At 36.7% G+C, this 23,835-nt stretch overlaps 2 protein-coding genes across 2 annotated transcripts; one reads left to right on the forward strand and one right to left on the reverse strand.

Annotated features, from left to right (window-relative positions):
• Positions 1-3,629: 3,629 nt before the first annotated feature.
• LOC110875236 (MACPF domain-containing protein At4g24290) lies at positions 3,630-7,610 on the forward strand. Its single transcript, XM_022123437.2, has 7 exons — positions 3,630-4,091; positions 4,707-4,945; positions 5,039-5,231; positions 5,855-5,902; positions 6,029-6,215; positions 6,311-6,477; positions 6,714-7,610. Exons 1-7 carry the CDS (start codon positions 3,816-3,818, stop codon positions 7,398-7,400), a joined length of 1,797 nt encoding a protein of 598 aa, XP_021979129.1. The 5' UTR covers positions 3,630-3,815; the 3' UTR covers positions 7,401-7,610.
• A 4,984-nt stretch (positions 7,611-12,594) lies between these two features.
• LOC110875230 (probable transcription factor At1g11510) lies at positions 12,595-13,893 on the reverse strand. The gene has a single exon (XM_022123429.2). It carries the CDS (start codon positions 13,770-13,772, stop codon positions 12,714-12,716), a length of 1,059 nt encoding a protein of 352 aa, XP_021979121.1. The 5' UTR covers positions 13,773-13,893; the 3' UTR covers positions 12,595-12,713.
• Positions 13,894-23,835: the final 9,942 nt, after the last annotated feature.

Raw genomic sequence — 23,835 nt, forward strand, 5'->3', positions numbered from 1 at the left:
GAGTGAATAAGCTCCGAAAGTACGTTAATGGTGGTTAACAGAGAATTTAGGAGGGAAACTGATTATTATTTCACAAGATACCCTATACTATTACAACTGTTACTTTTTATAATCCCACCCCAACAACCCTACAACTGACAGCTAACAATCTTTGTAACAACCGTTCAACTAACTAACAACCCCTGTTGTAACCACCCACCACTAACAACCCCTGCTGCTAACCTCTGTTACTAATACCCTCTGCTACTGATCCACTGTTGCTACTAATCCACTGTTATTAGTAACCCCTGTTGTACATTTATCCACTGATAACACCTCTATCCACTGCCCTTTAGCCCACTGATCATTTATCCATATCACCAAGTTGGTGGAGCAACCTTGGTTGCAACTTGCAACCCAAACTAATTCCCCTATTAGTTTAATTACTCAAATAACTTATAATATTCAAACATTTAAAAAAAAATAAATACATGGTATTTCTTTTTTTTTTTGTTTTTGTGAACATCCTAATATAAATTTTATTAGAAACCGAGTTCGTTAAAAAAACATATTTTTTAGGTTGGGATGGGTTGTGAATGTGTGTTAAAAATTGAGTAAGGTTGGGTTGTGTAATGGAAGAAAGAGACATTAATTTTTTAATAAAAGGTTGGGTTAGGTTTGATCACCAATAGAGATAGTCTTATAAACATGCAAGCACACTTTAAAACACACTATTTTAAATAACTCATAAACAACTAGCAAATATTTGACTGTATGTAATTAAAGTGAAAATATCAAGCTGCTTGTACAAACACAAATAAACCAACATAAACTTTTAAATAAGCATGAATGTGAAAATCAATTTCTTATTTAAAGTAATTGTTCACAATAGTAATTAAGTGTAAATTGAAGTCATTAAACCAAATTATGTGAAAATCATAGTGCACAGTACAAAAAAGATGTAAGAATCAAGTCCTCAAGATTAATCCATATAAAGATCATAATTGTTAAGGCCAAATGCGAGAATCAAAATTCTTAAAACAGTATTAGTAACTAGTAAGAATCTAGTCTTCGAGGATAAACCATTTGCAAGGCCAGCCATGCGTTAGCACATAATCTCTAAAAAGTACATATAGAACTAATATGTAACATTTGTCTTCTCATACCAACCGATTGTTTGTTTTGCTCATTAGTAGCTCAAAGATTTTTTTTGGTTACTTGAGTGGAAATTCCATAGGAGGTTACCCATCATGGAATTACTCCCTTCTAACCCCCCCCCCCTCCCCCCCACCAAACAAAACTCATCCGGACGCCTCCACATCCGTCCAGAATTCTTGACGAACCCCTCCCTCTTCATTTCATCTCTCTCTACCATTCATACACCACGTCGGATCCAAGCACCAATTTCGAATGACGTAGGAGATGCTTTAAGGCCATAAGGTATACCCATCATTCACCACTTTGTGCTACCTTAGAATCACATTACCAACCTCGTACATCTTTCAACAATGAACATATGCATCTTTCATCTACTGACTTTTTTTTAATTATTTAATACCAATGTTATTTATTAATAAACTATTTACTTATTAAATTTAATACTTTACATAATTTTTATATTTTTATAATTTTAAGGTTACACATCCACTACAAGAAAAAACACCTATAGGGACGACACCTATAGGGACAACATAGGTCCTCTCTATAGATCACCCTATAGAGACGACATGTCGTTTCTATAGGGTTTTCGTGACTTTTAAGATAGGTTACCTTATAGGGACGATATCATCACCACCATCGTACTTCCACCATTGTCTTCCACCGTCACTCCACCATTGTCTTCCACCGTCACTGGTGGTTGTTTAGTGAAAAAGCGGACCTAGCGGGGAGAGGAGAAAGTTTTTCAATGTCATCACCCCAAGCGAGGACACTAGCAATGACATCACAAGGGACAACATGGTGTTAACCGCACTCCCGATAATCCAAATCAACATGGGGGAGGGGTTGTTGGACGAGTCTAAACAATTTTCTTAATAACGTAATTAACCTGTAACAAAACTAATACAAAAATTTATAATTAATTTAGAAAATATAAAACTTGTAATAACATAACAATTCACTGATTAAAAACTTTATAAGACTGACTAAAAAGCATAAAAAATAACTAGTTGTCTAGGTTAGGTATGTGGGTATTTGTAATAGATTCAGGTTTTTTTCGGGTTTATGTTTAGGTTTTTTTTTTTTTTTTTTTTTTTTTTGGGGGGGGGGGGGTTAGGCTTTTGGTGGAAGGGTGAATTTAGGTTTTTGGGGGGTGGGGGTTAGGTTTTTGGGGGGTGTCGGTGGGGTGGGTTAAGTGGTTTAGGCTTTCCGTATTAGTGTACATGTGCAGTAAAAAAAAAATTTTTTGAAATTTTTTTTCATATATAAAAAATAGCGATTTTTTTTTATAAAAAATTGTAAAAAAAATGATATGTTTTTAGGCTTTTTTTAGTTAGTTTTTTGGTTTTCTCATTTAAACTAGTTTTCTTATGATCCATTCTCTCCTTATTGGATGGTTAAATCGCAACTCTTAAGTCTCTAATCACTTGGAGCTACTTAAATGAGATGATGACTTTACCCTCATCTCATTTCTTTAGTTGTTGGATATGAACCATTAGAGATGTATCAAAATAGAGGATACCAACATGTGTGTGTATATTTGTGCCACAAGTTTATATCTTTATTGTAATCAAAATATGAGTGCATATTACAATATGACTATATATGGAGTAAAATACTTTCGATCCAACTAGACACCTTTTAATGTCATAAACCTACTTCACACTACATAAACCTAGCTTTAGATATGTATGCTTCACCATAACAAAAAAAAAGGGCCATAGAAATCAAACTATGTAAACAACAAATGAAAGTAATTACCATAGCATAGCTATGGAGATTCACATAATTACCTTATAAAAACTTGTTAGCCCCATCCTTTTTTTTTTGAAAGAAAAACTTCATTAAGGAACACCACCACCCGAAAATCGGGTAGCAAGCCACAACAACCGAACTACATAATTATAAAATTACACCAATTTTCCCACGATAATAGCTTTAAACTAGACCTATTCTTCACCCAAATATACCCCATTGAACGGATCTCGTTGAAACCTTCATCAATGTTGAATTGTTTCCCTGAAAAATTCAACATGTTTCACGTCTTCCAAATACTCAAACATGTTATAATAAAAACACCTTGCAAAACATCTTTGCTAACACCCGATAAACCATTAAGAGCATCCAAAATGTCCCTAAACGAGAACCCGAATAGACTCGGAATCGTACACCACGTACAAAATAAGCAAGATCCAATTAGGAAGCCAGCCAAAATAAGCAAACTTCACTTGAGAATAAACAAGAAATGGGTTTTGAGAATGAATGATCAAATTCAAACCTATATAACCTTAAATCAAAAAAGGTCAAAAAGTCAACAAAAAACATCCAAATTATTATTCGGTACAACCACCAATTAACTGTTTTCCCGCCAGCATCCGGCGGCGTTAAACCAACCAACTTCATTTGACATTTAGCGCTTTTTCATAAACACAGTTCCGCACTCCTATATTGACTTTGATTCCGCGTACCATACAAACAATTCACACGACAACAATCCAATAAAATACATCCAAAACCCATCACTTCGATCGATGTAAACTCTAACAACAACAACAACTCATTTCAATATTTCATCAAAACATTATTTAATTCACAGTGAAAATAACCTCAAGAAGCAGAGTTGACCACTTCAGATTTAGCAGTTTTGATTGTGATTATCACTCTTTCAATTAGTTTTGATGGGTAGTAGTAATAAGGAGGTGGTGTTACGGCTGAAGGCGGCTGCAGAGGAGGCGATCGGGGCGATTGGGTTGGGGTATGATCTTACAGAGGATTTGAGATTGAAATATTGTAAAGGGAAGTCACCCGAGTCGAGGTTGATTGGTATAGATGATGAACAGGTTAGAGATATTGCGATCCCCGGTGGGATATTGATTCAGAATGTGTCGAAATCGATTAATTGTGATAAGGGTGAACGGATGCGGTTCAGCTCGGATATTCTGTCTTTTCAACAGGTATTTGATTCTTAAACTAGAAAGTGGAAACTATTTGGTGTTTTGGATCTTGTGGGTTTGAATGTTTTTGGGTGTTGTTGATATGTATGTTGACTGGTGGTTTTCGATGGGGTTTATGGACTTCTGGTGTCGAATTCCGATCAAGATATTTTTCAAGAAGTATTTTATTTTTTGAAAAGTCATGATGACAAATTGGTGGTAGTAGTTTTCGGATACGAAGGATAAAGGTTAAGGACTTTAGGGGTGGTTTATGGATTTTATCGTTGATTTGTCTTCGAGAACTTTTCTGTGTGCACTTAGCGTTTTCCTACACTTTTGGTTTGCTTTGCCTTAGCCGTACTGTCGCCTTAGCTTTGCCTTAGATTGACATAGAGACTTTTTTACGGGTGCCTTAGGGTACTTTTAAGTGGGTTCGCACTACTTTCGTTGTTTCTTTGCTCCTTGTTACTAACATAGTGTTCTCTCCACTTTTTGTTATTGGTGGTTACAAGTAAAATGGGGTCTCAGTGGGAGCAGCCTCTCTATCCCTTGTGGTAGAGGAAAGGCTTGCCCTCGTCCTACCCTCCTCAGACCCTACGAGTAGCTTTTGTGTAAATTGATCTCTTGTTTTTGCAGATGGCTGAGCAGTTCAACCAGGATGTTAAACTTTCAGGAAGAATCCCAACAGGACAGTTTAATGCTGCATTTGAGTTCACAGGATCATGGCAAAAAGATGCTATGAACACGAAAGCACTCGCGCTAGATGGTGTGTTCATAACGCTTTACAATATCACACTCGAAAAGTCCCAGATTGCATTATGTGATCATGTCAAGAATGCTGTTCCATCGTCATGGGAACCTGCAACATTAGCCAAGTAAGTTAAACCTGCATTTCTTGATTTCTAAATGTGTTACACATTCAAGAATTCTAAAGTTTGTTCTTGTTTGGATTGTTTATGTGCTTATAGGTTTATTCAAAAGTATGGTACACATGTAATCGCGGGTATCAAAATGGGAGGAAAAGACGTTGTGTATTTGAAGCAACAACATTCATCAACTCTTCCACCTGACGAGGTGCTAAGAAAGCTCAAGGATGTAGCGGAAAAGAGGTTTAGCGGACAACCTTCCGATAGCATGAGAAAAAACAATGATTTGGATCCGGTTTGACATCCTTGCCTATGCTTTGTGAACACTATTTTTTACTTGCTTAATGTTCATGGTTAAAATGTTTGTTTCCAGATTTAAATCTCATTTGATAAAATCTAGAATCCATGGGTGACAATTTCTGACATTACCTGAAACACGATACAGAAACAATCAGGTTTTCGGGGGTCATATCTAATTTGTTTAAGAACTGGGTTCGTATTTACGCGTTTAATTAAACGAATCGTTTTTGGGTTGACCTGTTTAAGCCATTTACTTTAACAGGTCGCCCCGTCAACTCGTTTAAATAAATAGGTTGTTGTGTAAGCGTTTGTTTAACCCATGTAGTACAATCCTCCAACCCGTTTAGCATGTTTAAAAATTGATCAAAATCCACCAAGACGTCAATTTGTTCGAATCGTTGGAAAAATGGGTTAAACAGGTCTTGTTTGGATTTCACAGTTTTAAGTCTGGCTGGGTTAGATTTGATGTCTTTTACATGACTTTTATCATGTCGGATTCAAAGATTCAACCCACCAACCGATTTACACCACTAGCATATGATCTTGAAAATGTAAAATGACAAAATACACAATAACATTTATGAAATTTATGAGCTTAGATTATTGTTTTTGTTTCAGCTTGAAAGGAACGACTACGGCTTGATAAACTTGGTTCCTGCAGTCGAGGTTAGATCTTTCATATCGTCTCGTTATTAGTACTTTGCGTACACGTTTCCCATATTGCCCTTGGGAAGCAATGATCAAACTAAGACTGAGATTCTACCCTGCGTTGTTTTTACCGTATTATTGCAGGATATAACTGTTTTCTGGAGGAGGAGAGGAGGAAGTTACGGCAAAAACCTTGACCATCGCACATGGTGTCAAACGGTTCAACTTGAACCGCAAGTGATATCAATGTCGTTAATTCCAATCACATCTTTATTAAGTGGAATCGATGGCAACGGGTTCTTGACTCATGCCATCAATCTTTATATCCGCTGTGAGTAAACACGTCCCTATTTTTCCGTTTATTAACCCGTTGTAGAAATGTCCAAAATACCCTTTAGTACAAACCGGGCTATGTTTGTTTTGCAGTTAAACCGCCAATTGAAGAGCTGCAGCAATTTTTAGAGTTTCAGCTTCCGACACGTTGGGCCCCAGAGTTCGGTGAGCTCGCAGTCGGGCCCGAGGGGAAACAGAACCACAGTGCATCGTTACAGTTCAGATTTATGGGCCCCAAGCTCTATGTTAACACAAATCAGGCAATGTTTTATCTTTAACAGGCAAAATAATAAGTTAAACATCAAATGGGTCAAACGGGTCAAAAGTCCATTAAAAGCCTAAATTGTATATTTAATCCATAAAACCTTCTAAATCATATCATTCGACAAAAAGCGTTCGGGTCAACCCGATGCGTAACAAAATTGTCCATCTTGACCGGCCCGTTATCCTTAGTTGTTATAGAATACTGATTATCTTTACTGTTAATAAACTGCAGGTGGATGTCGGTAACACACCAGTAACGGGCCTTCGGCTTTATTTAGAAGGAAAAAAGAACGACTGTTTAGCGATCCATTTACAGCATCTTTCATCAATGCCGAAAAGCTTTAAACTGGTGGCTGAGCCCATCAAGAACTCCTTGAGCCCACATTCTCAAGACCGAAGGTACCACGAAAAGGTTCAATGGAAAAGCTTTTCACACATCTGCACGGCCCCAGTGGAGTCTGACGACGAACACTCCATCGTGACAGGAGCCGAATTCGAAGTAAGCGATTCCGGTCTAAAACGAGTCCTGTTCTTACGCCTGCAGTTCTCAAAAGTCGTGGGGGCCACAGTGGTTAGACAGCCCGAATGGGACGGGTCACCTGTTCTTGTTACTCAGAAATCTGGCATTGTTTCAACCCTGATCTCTACTCGGTTTTCGAGTGCTCAAAAACCGACACCACAGCCTAAAGATATTATACTGAACTCGGCTTTACCTATTGGGCCTCCAGTGACTGCTCAAGGAAAGAAGCTTTTGAAGTTTGTTGATACATCGGAACTGGTCCGGGGACCACAGGATTTGCCCGGTTATTGGGTCGTGTCGGGTGCTCGGTTGATGGTCGATAAAAGTAAGATATCGCTACGCGCAAAGTTCTCTCTTTTGGCTGTGATTCCTGCTGATGAAGAAAGCTTGCTGGATTGATATTTGAATTTTGAACTAGCAGTTGTTGTTCATGTGCACAATGTAGTAAGTTCAGAATTGTGTTGTGTTGTGTTAAAAAAATGTTGTATGATTTTTGTACATTTTTGTGCAATGGTGAATGATGTGTAAATTTTTTATGCAGTTGTTTGCTAGTTTGTAACTATTTTGTATTGTTATTGAAAGTATATTAGATGATTTTCTTGTGTGTTATATTAGCATTTTTAACAAAAAAAAAAAAAAAGAAAACATCGTGTCATTTTACGCGTGCGTTAACCAGTAACTGTTGAATCACATGTCACACTTTTGATCCCTGAGATGGATAAACGATTTAAAATTTTGTTAACTTACCACCCCATTCTAGTCTTTATGTTCTTTCTACTCCAATATCGTTGTACTCACATTGCAAGTACTAAACCCCGAAGACTACTTGTGGTCACAACTACTAGTAAAGCTTCCTTAGATCATCCGTACTCGTTGAAAATTGGGCCTTTTTTGGTTGAAAACGCCAGAGCACACCCCGGAAGCCGCCCCCGTGGGCGTTTTTATTGCAAAAATCGTTTGGAGAGTGCTTTATTCCAAACCGAAGAAGGGGATGAAAAGTGGCCAATCACAGCTAATCTCCTTTTTTTTGGCCAATAAGATTTTTTTGATGGTTTTTTATTCATTTAATTGTTTAACACCCCTTTTAACATAATGCCCCACATCCCCACTACACCCATTTAGAAAACGCCCCATTGCTGACTGGGCTACATGACGCAAGACGCCCAAGGGTAGGGACATCACCACTACACATGGTCTTAGGGCCAGGGGTCCCCCTCCCCTTATTGTTCCGCTTAATTTTTTCTAGTGTAAATTATTAGATTTTGAGAGTCCGCCCCCACCTGATTTTTCATTCAAGATCCGTCAAAACTCGCAACCATTTCAGACCCTACGAGTCGAATGTTGGTTCTCGCAGTCAGTTCCCATCGCGGTTGATGTTAAAGGTGGATTGATGCAAAGGACCCGAGCTATGTAAAACTGACAACAAATTTGAAGCGAAATTAATGAAATTAATTTGGGACTTGTGACAGGTTCATGATGAATTCGTCAAAGCATAATCGGTGCCCCTACATTGTTCTATTGATTTAGTGTCACATTATCGTAACATACACGTTATGTATTTCAAATCCAAATTAGTTAAAATGACCTTTCATGTGATCTATACACAAATTGTTACAAAAATGTTTGCATTGTTATTAGTATAAGTCATTTATACACAGGTTTTTATTGAATTCTCAAGACCTTAAATATAAATATATATTTTTATCATAAACGAAAACTAACATAGTTGGAGAAATGTCATTTGATACATAGTTAGTTTATTCACTTTAAAATTCTGAACAACTTAGGTTAAATTAGACAAAGATAACAAATTTTAATTCAGCTATGATATTTTCATTTTGTATTCCTTGTTTGTATTTGTATTTATGGAATTAAATTTCATATACTATTTAACTAGGTTACAAACTTGTGTATTATAGTTTCCATGAATAAGATAAAAGAAATATTAAATAGTCTCAGTGGGTTGGATAAATGGACACTAAGGCCTTCGGATATACTTCAACCTATCTTAACTCCACCTAAGTGTCGCATAGGGCTGGCAAATCGTGTCTTATCGGGTTTAACAGGTATGTGACGACACGAATATCACTTTGTATTCCAAGTAGTGTTCTTTTTCAGTAAACAGGTTTAATCGTGTCTTATATAGATATCTACTGTCAACCCTAGTGTCGCATCAACCTTTTTTCCTCATTTAACTTTGCCTCACTTCAAAGAAACGGTTTAATCCCATTAACTTCATGTAACCCTATCTTTTAGTGGTTTTTGGTCTAAAAAAGAATAGAATAATTAATTCAATCTCTTACATTGGATTAACATATTAACACATAACTCATTTAATGCTCTTTAACACAAGGAGGGAGTAGTTTTCAATGTTAGTTAACATGTCATGTCATTGTTTTTTGAGTAAACCTCAATTTTCGTCCCTGTGGTTTGCTGATTTTAACACTTTCAGTCCAATAGTTTATAAATTACATTTATCATCCATTAGTTTCTTGATTTTAACAGTTTCAGTCCATTAGTTTCCTGATTTTAACAGTTTCAGTCCACAATGGTGTGGACTGAAATTGTTAAAATCAGGAAACTAATGGATGATAAATGTAATGTTTAAACTATTGGACTGAAAGTGTTAAATTTAGCAAACCACAAGGATGAAAATTGAAGTTTACTCTTGTTTTTTTTTCTTTTTTTTTTTTTTTTGAACGGCAAATTTCTTTTATTCCATGTCATTTATGAGACTTGAACCCAAGACATCCCTCTCCCAATAAGTTTAAAGGCTTTGCATTTGCCAATAGACCACCACCCCATTGGTATGTCATGTCATTGTTAACACTCTAAATGTTAGAGTACATCCGATCGCCTAATAGGATACGGGTCATTTGAAGTCAAATATATCATATAAGTTACTACATTTAGTATTTAATTAACAGTTTCTAAAATTAAGAGATAAAATACGAATTTGTGAAATAAGAGTTGCAGGAAAAAAAATCTTTGACTCACAAAATTTTGACACATGGCACGACCAGTTAATTAAAATGAATATTACGAAGATATTAAGTGACTGAATTATCGTCTTGTATATTATTATTATAAAATAAAATTAACTAAAATCATTCTTTTTTTGAATGGGTAACCTCCTACTACCTCAAATCTTAGTTCACCAGAACCCACTAAACTAGTATTATTCTTAACTCTTAAAACTTTAGAGGAACTTTTCTTTTTCACCTGTCTCCATTTTTTTTCTGCTTTTTTATTTGAATGAAAAAGCTTACTTTTACTCTACATTAGAACAGTTAATTAATTATTGATGAGTTGAACCTCTCTCCAAATCCGAGAATAATTAATTATTTTGTTTTCTTCTTTTCCTTTCTTTTGTCTCAAAAACTTTTTATTTTCTCAATGGAACACAACTGAATATTTCAAAAGTTTCATTTTTGAAAGAAAAACAGTATTCTATATGAAATGAGTTACCAAATCGAATTTGGTTTTCATCTTTTTGATTCAGGTTAGCCACCAATTCACATTCAGAATTTGGTTTTCAAATCCCATTTTTATAATTGTTTGATTTACCCATCTTGTCATTTTCATACGTATTTATTAAAAATTACACGTACTGAAGAAACAGTGGTTAATCGAGAGGTTAGACCTTAAATGTATAGAGCATGTTTAATGTAATACTGATCGCTACATACGCATCATCCCGTTACACGTTACAACGCTAACAGGTGGGTGTCTTGGTAATAGACACACTAACTAGTAACTACCTACTATTCGGTCAACATGTAAATCACAAACTTACATGATCACCGACAAAACCAAGTACTTGTCCCTTTTTTGTACATAATCAGGGAACGCCTGGAGTTTTGGGGTATTCTTTGATTTCAGATAATCTTCTATTTGGGAAATAATCTTCTATCATGATTCTGTTCATAGTTAACTTGCCAAATGGGTTTTGGGATATTCTTTGATTTCAGATAACCGTCACTTAGGTAACATTTGTACCTTCTTACCTGACTCGTAACGCTTAAGCGTTGTCATCCGGTTTATTTAAATAGTGTGTTATAATACATATATATTTTTTCAATGGCTTGTATTTTTTTCAATGGGTGACAAATGAAAGGTGGTTGCTTTAATGGAATTGGCACAATTGAAGTAGGAAAATCGTCTAATTGACCTGTTACAGATAAGCCTATACTAACACAAATCATTAATTATGCAAGATAAACCTTATTTTGATCCTTTGTTGTCCGATAAACCAATATATTGTCTTTGCTTTCACGAAACACATGGCTACCGTTTAACTATCTTCCAGAATTATGATTGCCGACGGTAAACCATCGTAATCATGTAAAGACCTCACTTTGTTTCTTTTTTTGCATATTGGAAAATGGAAGAGGAACAAATGAATTGGTTCAAAGAACTTAGACTACATACAGAAAAACAGATAAAGATAGAGATAGAGAGAGTAGAATGTTAGATTCACATTTTATGCATTGCAAAGAATATTGTTTTGAAGCAAAATTGATCCGAAAGATGGAATTGAAGGTGTTGGAAGTCACTAACATGGGAGCTTAACTCAGCCGCACCCTACTCATATGTTGAATTGATCGATTGAGTATTGAATCCGTTTTAATTCCTTGGTAAGATCAAGACTTGATTAAGTTCTTCTGGCATCCTCAGTTAAATATAGTTCTTTGATTTCGTGTGTATATATATATATATACACAAATCTACATGTATAGTAAAGTTTGCAAGTATGCCTGACCTTTGTTTTGTTCCTATTTGGTTATTGATCGCAGAAACTTTGCACATGAGTGGAAATTAAGTTTGGCTGCAGCCTTTGGAATTTTTTTTTTTTTTATAAAGATGGAAGTGGCTTCATGACTATGTATGAATTAGCAAGTTAATGATATGTTAGTTCCAGGAGTTATGATTTCTTACTTCATACATAATCGGATAAAATTCCCAGTAGACATTAACTTAAAAGTTCCACATCTATATTTGTAAGTTGTTGTTTGATGAATTTAGTGGTAGCTTTTTGGGTGTACCAACTGATGAGCATGGAAGAGTTGGTTTCTTACTTTAGAGTTGGTTATTTGACCCATTCACTCCTTATTATCTGTTAAATTGCCTTGCAAACCATTGCTTACTCCTACTGGAAGGACTGGTATCTGTATTATTATAACCAACATCGTTGTTTGTTTGTATGGTTCTAGACAAGATATGGTGATGTCTTTTTTTTGGAACATCACGACTTTAATATTTGGATTTGCACTTTCGGTTGCTATATCACATGACGGTACCGTACCAAACCAATACCACTGGTCTATACATATATAAGGAAACGGGGTTATGTGGGTAATGGGTAGGTTAATAAAATACTCGGTTGGTTAATAATTTCCATATATGTTTCCGTCGGTTTTATTAAAAATTGGTCTGCCCCGCCGCGAGACGCGCGTGGGTAGCACTAGTTACCATAATTGTTAAACTAAATCAACATAACTCTCATCATGGTAAGGGATATAATATACAACCCTAACAATGAACAGAAGCATTAAACATGTTATTTTATATATTTCAATTGACTAAAATCAAGTTACAAAACTCATAAAATAAAAATGATTAAACACATATTTCTAAAATACAACTACAAAGTCTTATTAAATAAATACCATCATCACATCACAATTAATCAACATAAAACCATAAATTACCTCAACTTCCTGATGTATTAACAGCCTCAAGAACTACCAAAGCTTGCTCTTTAACCAACTCCATCTTCCTCAAATAAATCTCAAGCTCCTCCTTCTTCAAACTCCTCCACCTCTCCTCCAACTCCACCCTCTTTGCACCCTCAGCCAACTCCATCCCAGCCTTCACAATCTCCTCCGGCAATACCGGACTCTCATTCCTCCCACCATACCGAACAAACCGCGATATATCCAACCCCTTCTCACCCTCCAACACAAAACCTTCCTTATCATGATCATCATCCAACCCATTAGCACTAGCACTAGCAACATTCCCATTCTTTTGACCCTTATTCTTCTTACCCTCTATGTTATTATTACTATTATTACTACCACCCCATATCAATTTAGACAACTCAAACCCTCTTTGTTCATGACTTTTACTAAAGCTTCTATCTTTACCATCTTTCTCCTTACTAACATTATTCACATACTTCTTCTTCAATCTCCTAATCTTATCAACTAACTGTGCTCTACTAACATCCACATGTAATGACTTCTTAATAAACTCATGAAATGCACCCGTATCACCAATAACATTACCATTATTCTCACCACTCTCACCTTTATAATCAATCATACCTTTCAATATCACAATCTCATCATCCTCACTCCACAGCCTCTGAAACAGCTGCTTCTTCGACTCCTCTTCGATCGAATGATTACTCTTCGGTTTCTTCGCTTCCTTTTCGTTCACCGTCGCCGGAGAACACACTGCCGGCCGCTTACTCCTCGCCTGAGCTGGTAACAATTCGGATTTTTGACCTAATTCTTCTGGTTCCATTGGAATTGAACGGATCGGTTTGATGTTTGGATCAGCAACTGCGGGTGAATCGGAGTCGGAATCGGTACCGGAACCGGATTGTTCTGATTCCGGTGAAATTAGGGTTTTTTGGGGGTTTTGTGGTGAATTTGGGGGTTGATCTGATTCGGTATCGGATGAGTGTTCATCTTCGGTGCCGGAAGGTTCTTCTGATTCGTCTTCTGAAGAGGAATAATTAGGTTTTAGGTCGTTGTCCGCCATTGATGGATTGAGAGGTTGAAGGTTTCTAAATTAGGGTTTGTGTGAGGACGAAAAGGGGTGTGTGTTGATCGGGTGATGTATAATGTAACAGGTGGTAGGTAATATGGTTATGTAAAATTGGTCCTTGCTCTTTTTTTATTGACATTTGTGTAGATATAAATTGGATGTAAATTTACTTTTTGAGTAAAGTTTCGTTTTGTTCTATTCTATGTGGTTTGGTCACTTTAATGGTTTTGGCTTAAATTTTTTAAAATAGCCATTTTACTCCCTGATTTTTGAAGGCCTTCATGATTTTGCTCCCCGCACCTTAACCTCATCCATTTAAGCAGTTAAACCATATCACGTGCAAATCACCTGAAGGGCAATTATGTCTTTTCCCATTTAAAACCCTAACAACCCATTATCTGCTACCCCCTTTCATCTTCTTCCCCATCACATTCAAAACCCTAACTTCCATTCAAAAATAAAACCTTTTATTAAGAAAAGTTCCAAGATTCAATAAATCTTGAATCACCATGGGACGTTTACCACGAGGATCTGATCTCAACTTCCGGTGAGGACCCGAATGTGAACTGCCATGACCAGAGGAACGCGCACCGGATGTCGAGGTGGAAGAACCGGAACGCGCCACCACAAAACGGAAGTGTATTAACCCAAACGCGTCACCAACACTAACAAAATCGGAATCGAGCATACACTAGCCCCTTTTTCATCAGATCTGAGAAGACCCCTATAGTATTAACTCCGGCCACGAGATTTGCAACTTCCGGTGGCGGTGCGGGTTGTGGTGGTGATGGCGGCAGGTGGTGGCTGTGGGTGGTGAGAGAGTGTGTGTGGACTGGGCGGGGGAAGTCGTTGATGGTGGTGATGGCGATGATGGCGACGGTTGGTGGTTGTGGGGGTGCCCATGGATTTTTTTAAGCTTCCACAAGATGCAGATATGTTTTGTTTTGTTTGAGTCTTCATGGCAGATTATGATAAGTGAGAGTTTTAAAATAAAGGGTATAAAATATCTTGGAAGGAAAAGGACTGAAATGCCCCTCATGTGAGGGGTATGTGACTAAATTTAACGACTAAAATGGATGCCGTTTAGGGCGGGGAGGAAATTGGTGAAATATTAGTAACATCAAGGAGTAAAATGGCTATTTTGAAAGGTTTGGGGTAAAACCGTTAAAGTGACCAAACCACAGGGAGCAAAACGAAAGTTTACTCTTACTTTTAACTATTTAAAATTTTAATTATTTAAGCACCTGAATTTTTATTATGTAACTATTAGAGTTACAAATTTATAACATTATTAATATTAATTATGACTTTTTATGAAAAGACTATAATGCAATATTTATTAAAAAAAAATTGAAGTTCTATAGTCCCTTTCTCCTCTAGCTACACAAACACGCATATTTGGTCTTGTCTTCTTCATGCAACCTTCCACGCAAACCCAAAAATAAATAGGGGTGTAAACAAGTCAAGCTGAGCTTGATCCTAACTAGGCTCACGCTTGGTTCATTATGCTTTTATGAGGCACGAGCTCTGCTCGAAAGTAAAACCCAAGAGGAAGAGTTTAGCTCGGCTTGGCTTGAGGTGAATTGAGAACAGTTTTAAACAAGCTAAAAGCCTAACTTGAGCTCGTTTCAATAGCTTAAACAAGCCAAAGCTTGGCTCGCCAATGTTATTGGTTAAAACCAAACTTGTTCAAATGGACAAAATTACATGCATAAAAAAATAATATAAATTTTGTTTGGGTTCACGAGTCTAAACGATCTTTGTATGTAAAGCTCGAGCTCGGGCTCATTAAGGATTGGCTCGTTCGAGCTTTTTCGTGATTCAATTTCGGGTAGATCCCGAGCCATTATGCCTTATTTACACCCTTAAAAATAAACCATTCCATCAAACAAATTGAAGCTTCAAGGTTCATTACACAAGCCGTACTTCTTTCTCCCTGTCCAACTTCTTTCATCTCATCTCTCCCAGCCCAACTTCTTTCTCCTACAACAACAAGATCTACAAAATCCAGGCGAACGCAACCTGTAAATCCAGATCTATAAACGCATCATCAACAACAGCAACAACTACCACAAGCACCCACGTAATCGCACACGTAGTCTCCATAACTGATCCAGTGGTGGTTGGTGGGTGGGAGATGGTGGTAGGTGTGGTGGTGGTAAGCAGGTGGTAGGTGGGTTGTGCGGTGGTGGGGATTTAGTGGTGCGGTAAAAGGTGGTAATGGTAGGGGTGGTGGTGGTGATGGATGGTGGTAGTGGTGGGGGTGGTGGTGATGAGGGGTAGAGAGAATGTGTGTGTAAATGTGTGTTTACATATTGTAGATTATATATAAATATAAAATACATATAATATGTCACAACCCAACCGATGGCGGAAACATCGAGGAGAGACGTAATAGATTGCTCAAAGACATCATAACACTAAATTACGATATACATTAAGATTCAAAATTCCATTTCCATATAAGTGAATAACACGTTACATTGTTCAAAAAGGAAATACAACAAGCGAAAATTTCATAACTAAAAACATCAAAGTGCATAATTAAATTAGGTGAGTATCTAAATCCACCCGAAGTAGTTTCTTGCGATAGTATCATCAAACGTTTCCTGCAACATGTATAAAATATCGGTCAACACAAATTATGTCAGTGAGCATCCTAGTTTGTCTACATAGCATAGATAGAATAAGTCTCAAATCTACATGTTTATAACATACTAAATCATGTAACATACTAGCATGCAATAGACTAAATATCAATCTAAAGTTTGGCACTAGTGTAACCTTATTACCGAAGTAAGTAAGGCCGTAAAGAATAACTTAACAATGACTCACAAAATGGGCGGTGTGTTATATAGCGTTATACATATTAAGGGAGGCTTGCAAGATTAATGATAGATGTCTAAGCATAAGCATAATCTAGCATGTAATCACAATTATCATAACAAATAAGCACGTATACGGATTAAGTGTTTAAACAAGTTTGCATGTATGTGTCCGTATGTGTGTTTAGTATGGATACATGTTGCAACACAAATAGTGTTTAAAGCGTAAAAGGGTCAAGTATGAACTCACGGTTTGCGAAGAATTTTCCACAATACGAGTGAGTGGGTTTGAGGGATGGAACACCGAAGTCACCCTAAAATGGTAAACAAAGATGTATGAGTATATGGATTTAGAAGATTGGAATGTTATCGGAAATCTACGAGTATGAAAAGAGATAAAATATATCTTGCTTAGCCACTTATTTGGACACTATTATTAGTATGTGTTTTTCATGAGTGTTAAACACTAATAAGTCCAAAAATATGGAATCTAAGACTAAGACATTTCCCACCTTAACACATAACATTTAACCATGGATTGGTTAATATTATGGTTTGGTTTTTGGGATGAGTATTATATATAAGTTATTATATGTATAGTCAAGTATTTGTCAAGCATTAGAGGTAGGATAATCCACTAACATCAAGAGTTTCACCATTCCACAAAATCATCAACATAGTTGATGATTTGAATGGTCATGAATACAAGAAATGAAACACATAAGTCAACTATTTATTTTTCTAAGTAATCAAGTGAGGTATAACCTAACATGAGTGCTTCCAACATTGTGAGTTTGGAGACTTGGTGTGGTTTCACTCACATTGTTATTAAGGCTTACTTAGAGGCTTTCAAGAACATAAATGGAGGTATATGAACCTCAAGTTTCTAGAACATAACCTCAACACAAGCCCCTCAACATAGAAGTTAGTTGGTGACTTGGTTTGTTATGCAAGAGTTTTAAAAACAAAGTTAAGAAAAACAAGTAAGAAAAGTATACTAAAGATCCTAACTTGGACCTCAAAAATGGTGGTTTACCATCTTTATTTACCTTGGTAAACAAGAGGTAATATTCCTCGAGGTTTTCCATGTGTAGGGAAGAAGAAGAAAATAACAAGGAAAAGTGCAAGAAAATGACCAAAACTCACTGTTTTGGACTTAGAACTTTCTGCCCAAAGTTGAAGATCTTGGAGATTTGAGTGTGTTTGGAAGTGATTTGGAGGTGGTGAAAGTGTTTAGGAGGTGTTAGGGGTTGATATTTATAACGGGGATTAGGTTTTGGGATGTTAATGAAGGTGGTTGGGGTTAAAAGGAAGGAGAAGTTCAAATTTCGCGAGCTGATGAACATTCTGCCAGCGACACCCCTTGCAAACCGCAAAGGGTTTAGTATGCGGTCACAAGGATCATGAAAATCCTCAAAATTTCTTTTTCAGCCCTTGAGGTTATTTAGTTTGATATTTTATGTAATAAGCTCAATGTTAAGCATGTTTTGCATGTTTTAAGGTGTATGTAAGCATGTATAATAATAAAACTTATGAATTAACATTTCAAAGAAAATATAATCTCGATGTATAGCTCGGTTTTGAATTAAAAACTTGTATTCGTGATTATTTATGTATCATGCAAGAATATTTAGGTGAAAATAATATAAAAAGTGATATGATCAAGTCTCGAATTACAAGGAATTACATGGAAAAATGCGAGTTACATGAAAAATGAAAAATAAGGAACGTTACATAACATTAATATATATATATATATATATATATATATATATTAATAAAATAGGTCTCCAAAAGGAATTTACTCTTTTCTGAATGATAAATTAGGTGAGTGGGGTTAGAGAGATTAAGATTATGGACTCTTAAGTGTTATGCACTTCTAAAGGGCTGGGTAGTGTGGAATAAAGTCTCACAGGTAGTTAAGGCGCCATGTCAATGTCACATAGATAGTGCGACTTTAAAGTCATATGCATAACAACCATGATGCGGCTTAAAGCCCCTTACCTGTTAATAAAAAATAAGAGAAATAAAAAAACAAGAAAGGAGGACAAAAAAAAGAAAATGTTGATTGGTGCAAATTGTGGCCCCTACCAATTCATACTTGTTGGCGCTCATTAGTGGGGTGGCGAAATCCTCAATAGCTCCTAGGAGGTGGTGTTCGGGGCAATGTGGCTATGGGTGCCACTCTAGCACTCCGCACCCACTAGCCTTATCGTTATCTTAGCATGTAGACATTTTTAGGTGAGTGGATATGTATTTTCAAAAGGGTTATCGATACTTTTTCTTGATTCATAGCACTTTTGATTGTTAGTATCTTAATTTATTTACCACCTTATTCTAGTGATTGCTTACTGCTATTATTATTAGTACTTTTTTGTTTGTTGTGTTTTGTTTCTCTTAGTAACATTCTATGATATTTGTATCTCTATCCTTCTATACTTTTGCTTAGTTTTACTTAGACTATGTGTTGTGGAATAATAATCCCACTCAATAACTAGCAAAAAAATGTGATCCATTAAATGATGAGCTAGATGTGTATGACGAGGCCTATGGAATATCCCTCATGGATGGTGACTCTGATCGAAATCCCTCTAGGTTAAGTTAGAAAAACACCGAAAGAATATTCAAGCATATGTTGTTTCCCTTGGGGACGGTGACTCTGATCGAAACAACCTCTAAGTTAGGTATGAAAAAAAAATATGTCTAGTGCTCATTGTAGTCCCACCAGAAAAAAAAGAGAAAAATTTGATATTAAATTATTTTGGTTTTTACATAAGACAGTTAGGAACAGTCCAGTGATTCTTCTTTTTGTTTCATAAGCTTGAGGCGGGATTAGGATGAACTGTGGCTTCCTTAGTGTGAGACCCTAGGTTGACTGACCCATCTGAACTAAATATACATGATAAGGGGCCTACAAACCGGTGTTTGGGTTTAAGTGGACAAGTATACATGCAATCACGGTTAATACATTATTAGATTTAAAAGTGAAGTAACCTAGTTTTTGAAACCAGATTTAAACATGGTTATGATTCCATAGCATAATTCTTTTCCAGGGACGAAAAAAAGATAAGTGTGGCGATATTTGATGTATTGCAAAATACATCTATTTCCAATGTACTGTTTGTATAATTTTCGAAGAGTTTTGTATCGTTTTGATTGAGATATCACATGGAACTTAGTCTTTTGTGTTTTGCAGATGCCGGATGAAAAAAGAAGTGAAAATGGGCGAAAACTAAGTAAATCGAGCTTCTGAATGCATCGCGAGTGAATCGGAGATTAAACGAATAAAAAAATGCTGAAAAGACCCCTGTCGCGTCGAGAGTCAGAAATTACCAGAAAAATTACTAAAATGCCCTCAAGGAGTTATGGTTAATTACTTTATTGTCATCGCGCTACGCAACACACTTGAGTAACACCCGTCGCGCGACGCGACGGGCTTGTAAATCATGAAAAGTTTGTTTTATCTCCAAGTTTGATATTTAAAACCTAATTACGAGTTTGATAGCTCATAACCTGCACTCTGGACGAACTAGGAGTTCTAGGAGGCGATGTTGAAGAACGAGGGAGCTAGGATTGAGATTTCAAGGAACAGGATCGAGATTCCTCGGATGTTACCCTGTGGTTCTTTGTTTTATGTGTTTCCTTTGATTTCAAACATTTCTGTTAAACCTAGTATGACTTATGTTTGTGTTTTCATTATGATATTTGGCTAAACTTCATAGAACTGCTAGGTTATGATGAATACACGTTATTGACTTGTGATCTTTTGGTTTTGGAATATGTTTGTGGATTATTAATTGTGAAGTAAAAGACTTTGTTTTCCTGATTTGATGTATACACGTATTTAGATTAATTCAATGTATGATTATCAAACTTTACATGTGCTTTGTTGAACGTCTTTTAATTATAGGTGCATGCTAGATCGTTTACTGTGTTCTAGGTTGTTAAATGCTTTGCTAGATGTAGTAAACCATAGGTTAGATAATTATAAGCTAAGGGGCTGTTTGTTTACCTCTTAATAAGACTCTTAATGGTTCAGACTTCTTACTAGTTCATCACTTAATGGTTCAGACTGTTTGTTTCGTGTGTAGATGTCTAAATGGTTCAGACATTTTCCTTTGAATGGTTAAGTATTATAGAGAGTCTAAATGGTTAAGACCTCTAATCTGAATGGTCAGAATTTGCCTCTAAAGGATTAAGCATTATACTGGCTCTTAACGGTTCAGACCTCTTACTGGTTCAGGACTTAACCATTCAGAAGTTGCCCAACAGCCCCTAAGTAGATCTAGGTATTCAACCATCCTTGATATCCGTGAGGTGAGAGATTGTCGGTTTGTCTTGATTGTTAGGTTTCTATAAGTAAAGCCTTTGTGAGGAGATTTCCCTAGTTTGCTTGCCATTCCTTGCCTATCAAGTCTGAACAAGATTCCAATAGTTACCTCATGCACTTCTAGTGTATTGAGACTTTTGCGCTGTGAGGTAGACTGTCTAGCGGGTACTTCATTATTATAGTTGGAAACCCATGAGGGAATCCACATGACCGGTAGTCCTAACAACTCTTAGGAATCATTTAGGTAAATCCTTTGAGTTTAGCACATTTAGATCCTGGTTCCACAATAGTTCCATCACCGATAGAAAACTTGTAATTCATGTGTAGGATTTTGACATAGGTAGTGCTTTTACCATCATCTGATCTCGTCTACAGTCATAGTTCGTGTCTTAGCTCACTTTAATTAATCATTTAACTAATTGCATTAGGATTGTTAGAAACCCCCTCAATACAATTAAAACAAATAAAATCAGTAGTGTAGATAAGTACTCAAGTCTAGTTCATGTTTTCAATAGGAGTCTCATGGATTCGATATCCAGACTTACTTTAGCTTTGCTAGGTCGATAGGTTCACTTTCTTGTCAGTAGTTTAGTTTTTAGAGAGTCTAGAGTATTACTTAGTGTCTAATTTAGGGTTAATTTAGTTAAACTACTTTTAACACATCATGCCTAGAGCTTATTGGCATTACCCTAAAAGTGACCTCCTCGGTTCTTGAATGCTTTCCGTTAGTGAGCGTAACGTCAAAGGTGATCTATCCCAGAGGGAAGACGACTTCATTGCAAAAACTTGTGAGCTGATAGTCAACCGACTTAAGGCATGCTTTATCCTCAGGATTGAACTGATTGAAACATTGCTCATAGATGATGTCCGCGGTGCTTCTAGGGTCAATGAAGACATAATCTGTTGGCCTTTATTTTGATTTCTCTTGTTGTGCCATGGTCCATGATATGCACAAAATGCAACATATAAATTATATCAAATAAGGTATAAAATCAACCATTTTATGTACTAATGTTGGAAAAGTGTGTTTCTTTGTATGCTTTTGATTTTCATGATTAAAAGAGCTTAAATGTACAAAAGGAACAAATTAACGACAAAAACCAACATAAATACAAAAGAAGAGAAGGTGACACATCATACCGACCCTCCAAGCTTCACCCCAAGACCAACCCCAAGACCAAAACAACAAATCAGAAGACAAGCACGGGGCCGTGCCACCAAGGCATGGGACCATGCCCCACTCTAGAGTACATGAAGAAAAAGACAAACAGAAGCAGACAAGATACACGGGGTCGTGTCCCATGGACACAAGCCGTGGTCAACTCCCAGAGATGCAAAATCTCCTATAGTACAACAAGTACAAGACCACGGGTCGTGCCTCTAACACACAGGGCCGTGAGTGCATACTGTTAGTGCAATACGTCTATTGACTTCGTCTTGTATCATGTAATAGATTAGGATAGGTTAGAATATCCTGTGCACGAGGTTCGAGAAACGAAAAGTGGTGGTTTAGCAAGGAGGCCCGCTTATATGGACATTGTCCATATAAGCGAACCACACAAATCACAACAGGTCCGCTCATATGACATGGTCACATAAGCGAACCACATCATTCACTCAGGTTCACTTATTTGGATGTCACTATAAGCGAACCAGATCCACTATATATAGTGCACAGGTTAGTTCATTTGGCAACGGATCTGAAAGTGTAACGAAGTGCTGCCAAATTGCTTCCAGGTTGTAAACATTGTCAAGAATCAATATAAGAAGCATTATATTTAGTTTCACTATCTCTTGAAAAATAATAATTTGTTTAACTTTGTTGAAAAATTCTTATAGTTTCTCGAGATGTTTGTTTTATAGTATACAGATTGAAGCAGTTTGTTGCTGAGAAGTTGCTGTGAAGTGTGAAGATGAGAGTTTGATTGGATGCATGGTAGATCCTCCTTTCTATATTGCAGACAAGATTGAAGAGTTTGAAGTTTGTTGTGAAAATGCTAAACTGGAGTTTACTCAAGTGCTAACGTGTTGAAGATTTGGTGATTGGATGCATCAGCTTAGGGGGAGTCTGTTGCTGACAGAAGCTATTGAAGCTGAAGCTATCCAAAGACCAAAGACAGTGCAAGACTACTTGAAGATTGCAAGAAGACCGAAGACAAAGTTTTGACTCAAGACAAAGTTTTTATGAAGCTATTGTCAAGGGGGAGTTTGTTGGTGCATATTTGTGACAACAGCTTAGATTTGGTCTTTGGATATCTTGTAATTAGTTAAACGATAAACAGTTAGCGGGTTTAGCTTTGTAATAGTGAGATTATAGAGTTTGGGCTAAACTAAACCCAATTGGATGTAGGGGGGACGAATTGGGCCTTGCCCATGTAGGAAACCCTAGTCAAATTAGTAAACCTTGTGTTATATAAACAAGGTTAGGCTTTAGGGTTTAGGTTGATCAGTTAATCAGTCAAAACAGTATTTGTGAGAGATAGAATTTCGTGAGAGATAAGTCTTGGACGAAATTAGGGTTTGTGAGGGATCTTGATTGATTGTAATCAGTTTGATAGTTAATCAATAAAGGTCCGGTTTGAAAGTGATTGCTGATTTCTGTTCCTACACGTTTTCTGCTAATTCTGATCAAGAGGATTCCGCACTCTTGATCGGATTGACTCTGAAAGATCCATAAGACTCAAGGGGACCTACAATAACAAATCCTTGAAACTTTCAGACTAAAATTCGAACTAAAAATGGACAAAATGGACAAAACAACCTTCGGTTCCAGGTTCGCTTTTTCGGACAAGAGATAGGTTCGCTCGTAAGGTCCGCTTTTGTGACATTTGGTTCGTTCCAAATTACCTAGATTTGCTTCAGAGGTCCGCTTTTAGTGTCACAGTACAAGCTAGATCCGCTC

Source organism: Helianthus annuus, chromosome 1 (genome assembly GCF_002127325.2).
Source record: "Helianthus annuus cultivar XRQ/B chromosome 1, HanXRQr2.0-SUNRISE, whole genome shotgun sequence".
NCBI classification, from domain to species: Eukaryota; Viridiplantae; Streptophyta; class Magnoliopsida; order Asterales; family Asteraceae; genus Helianthus; species Helianthus annuus.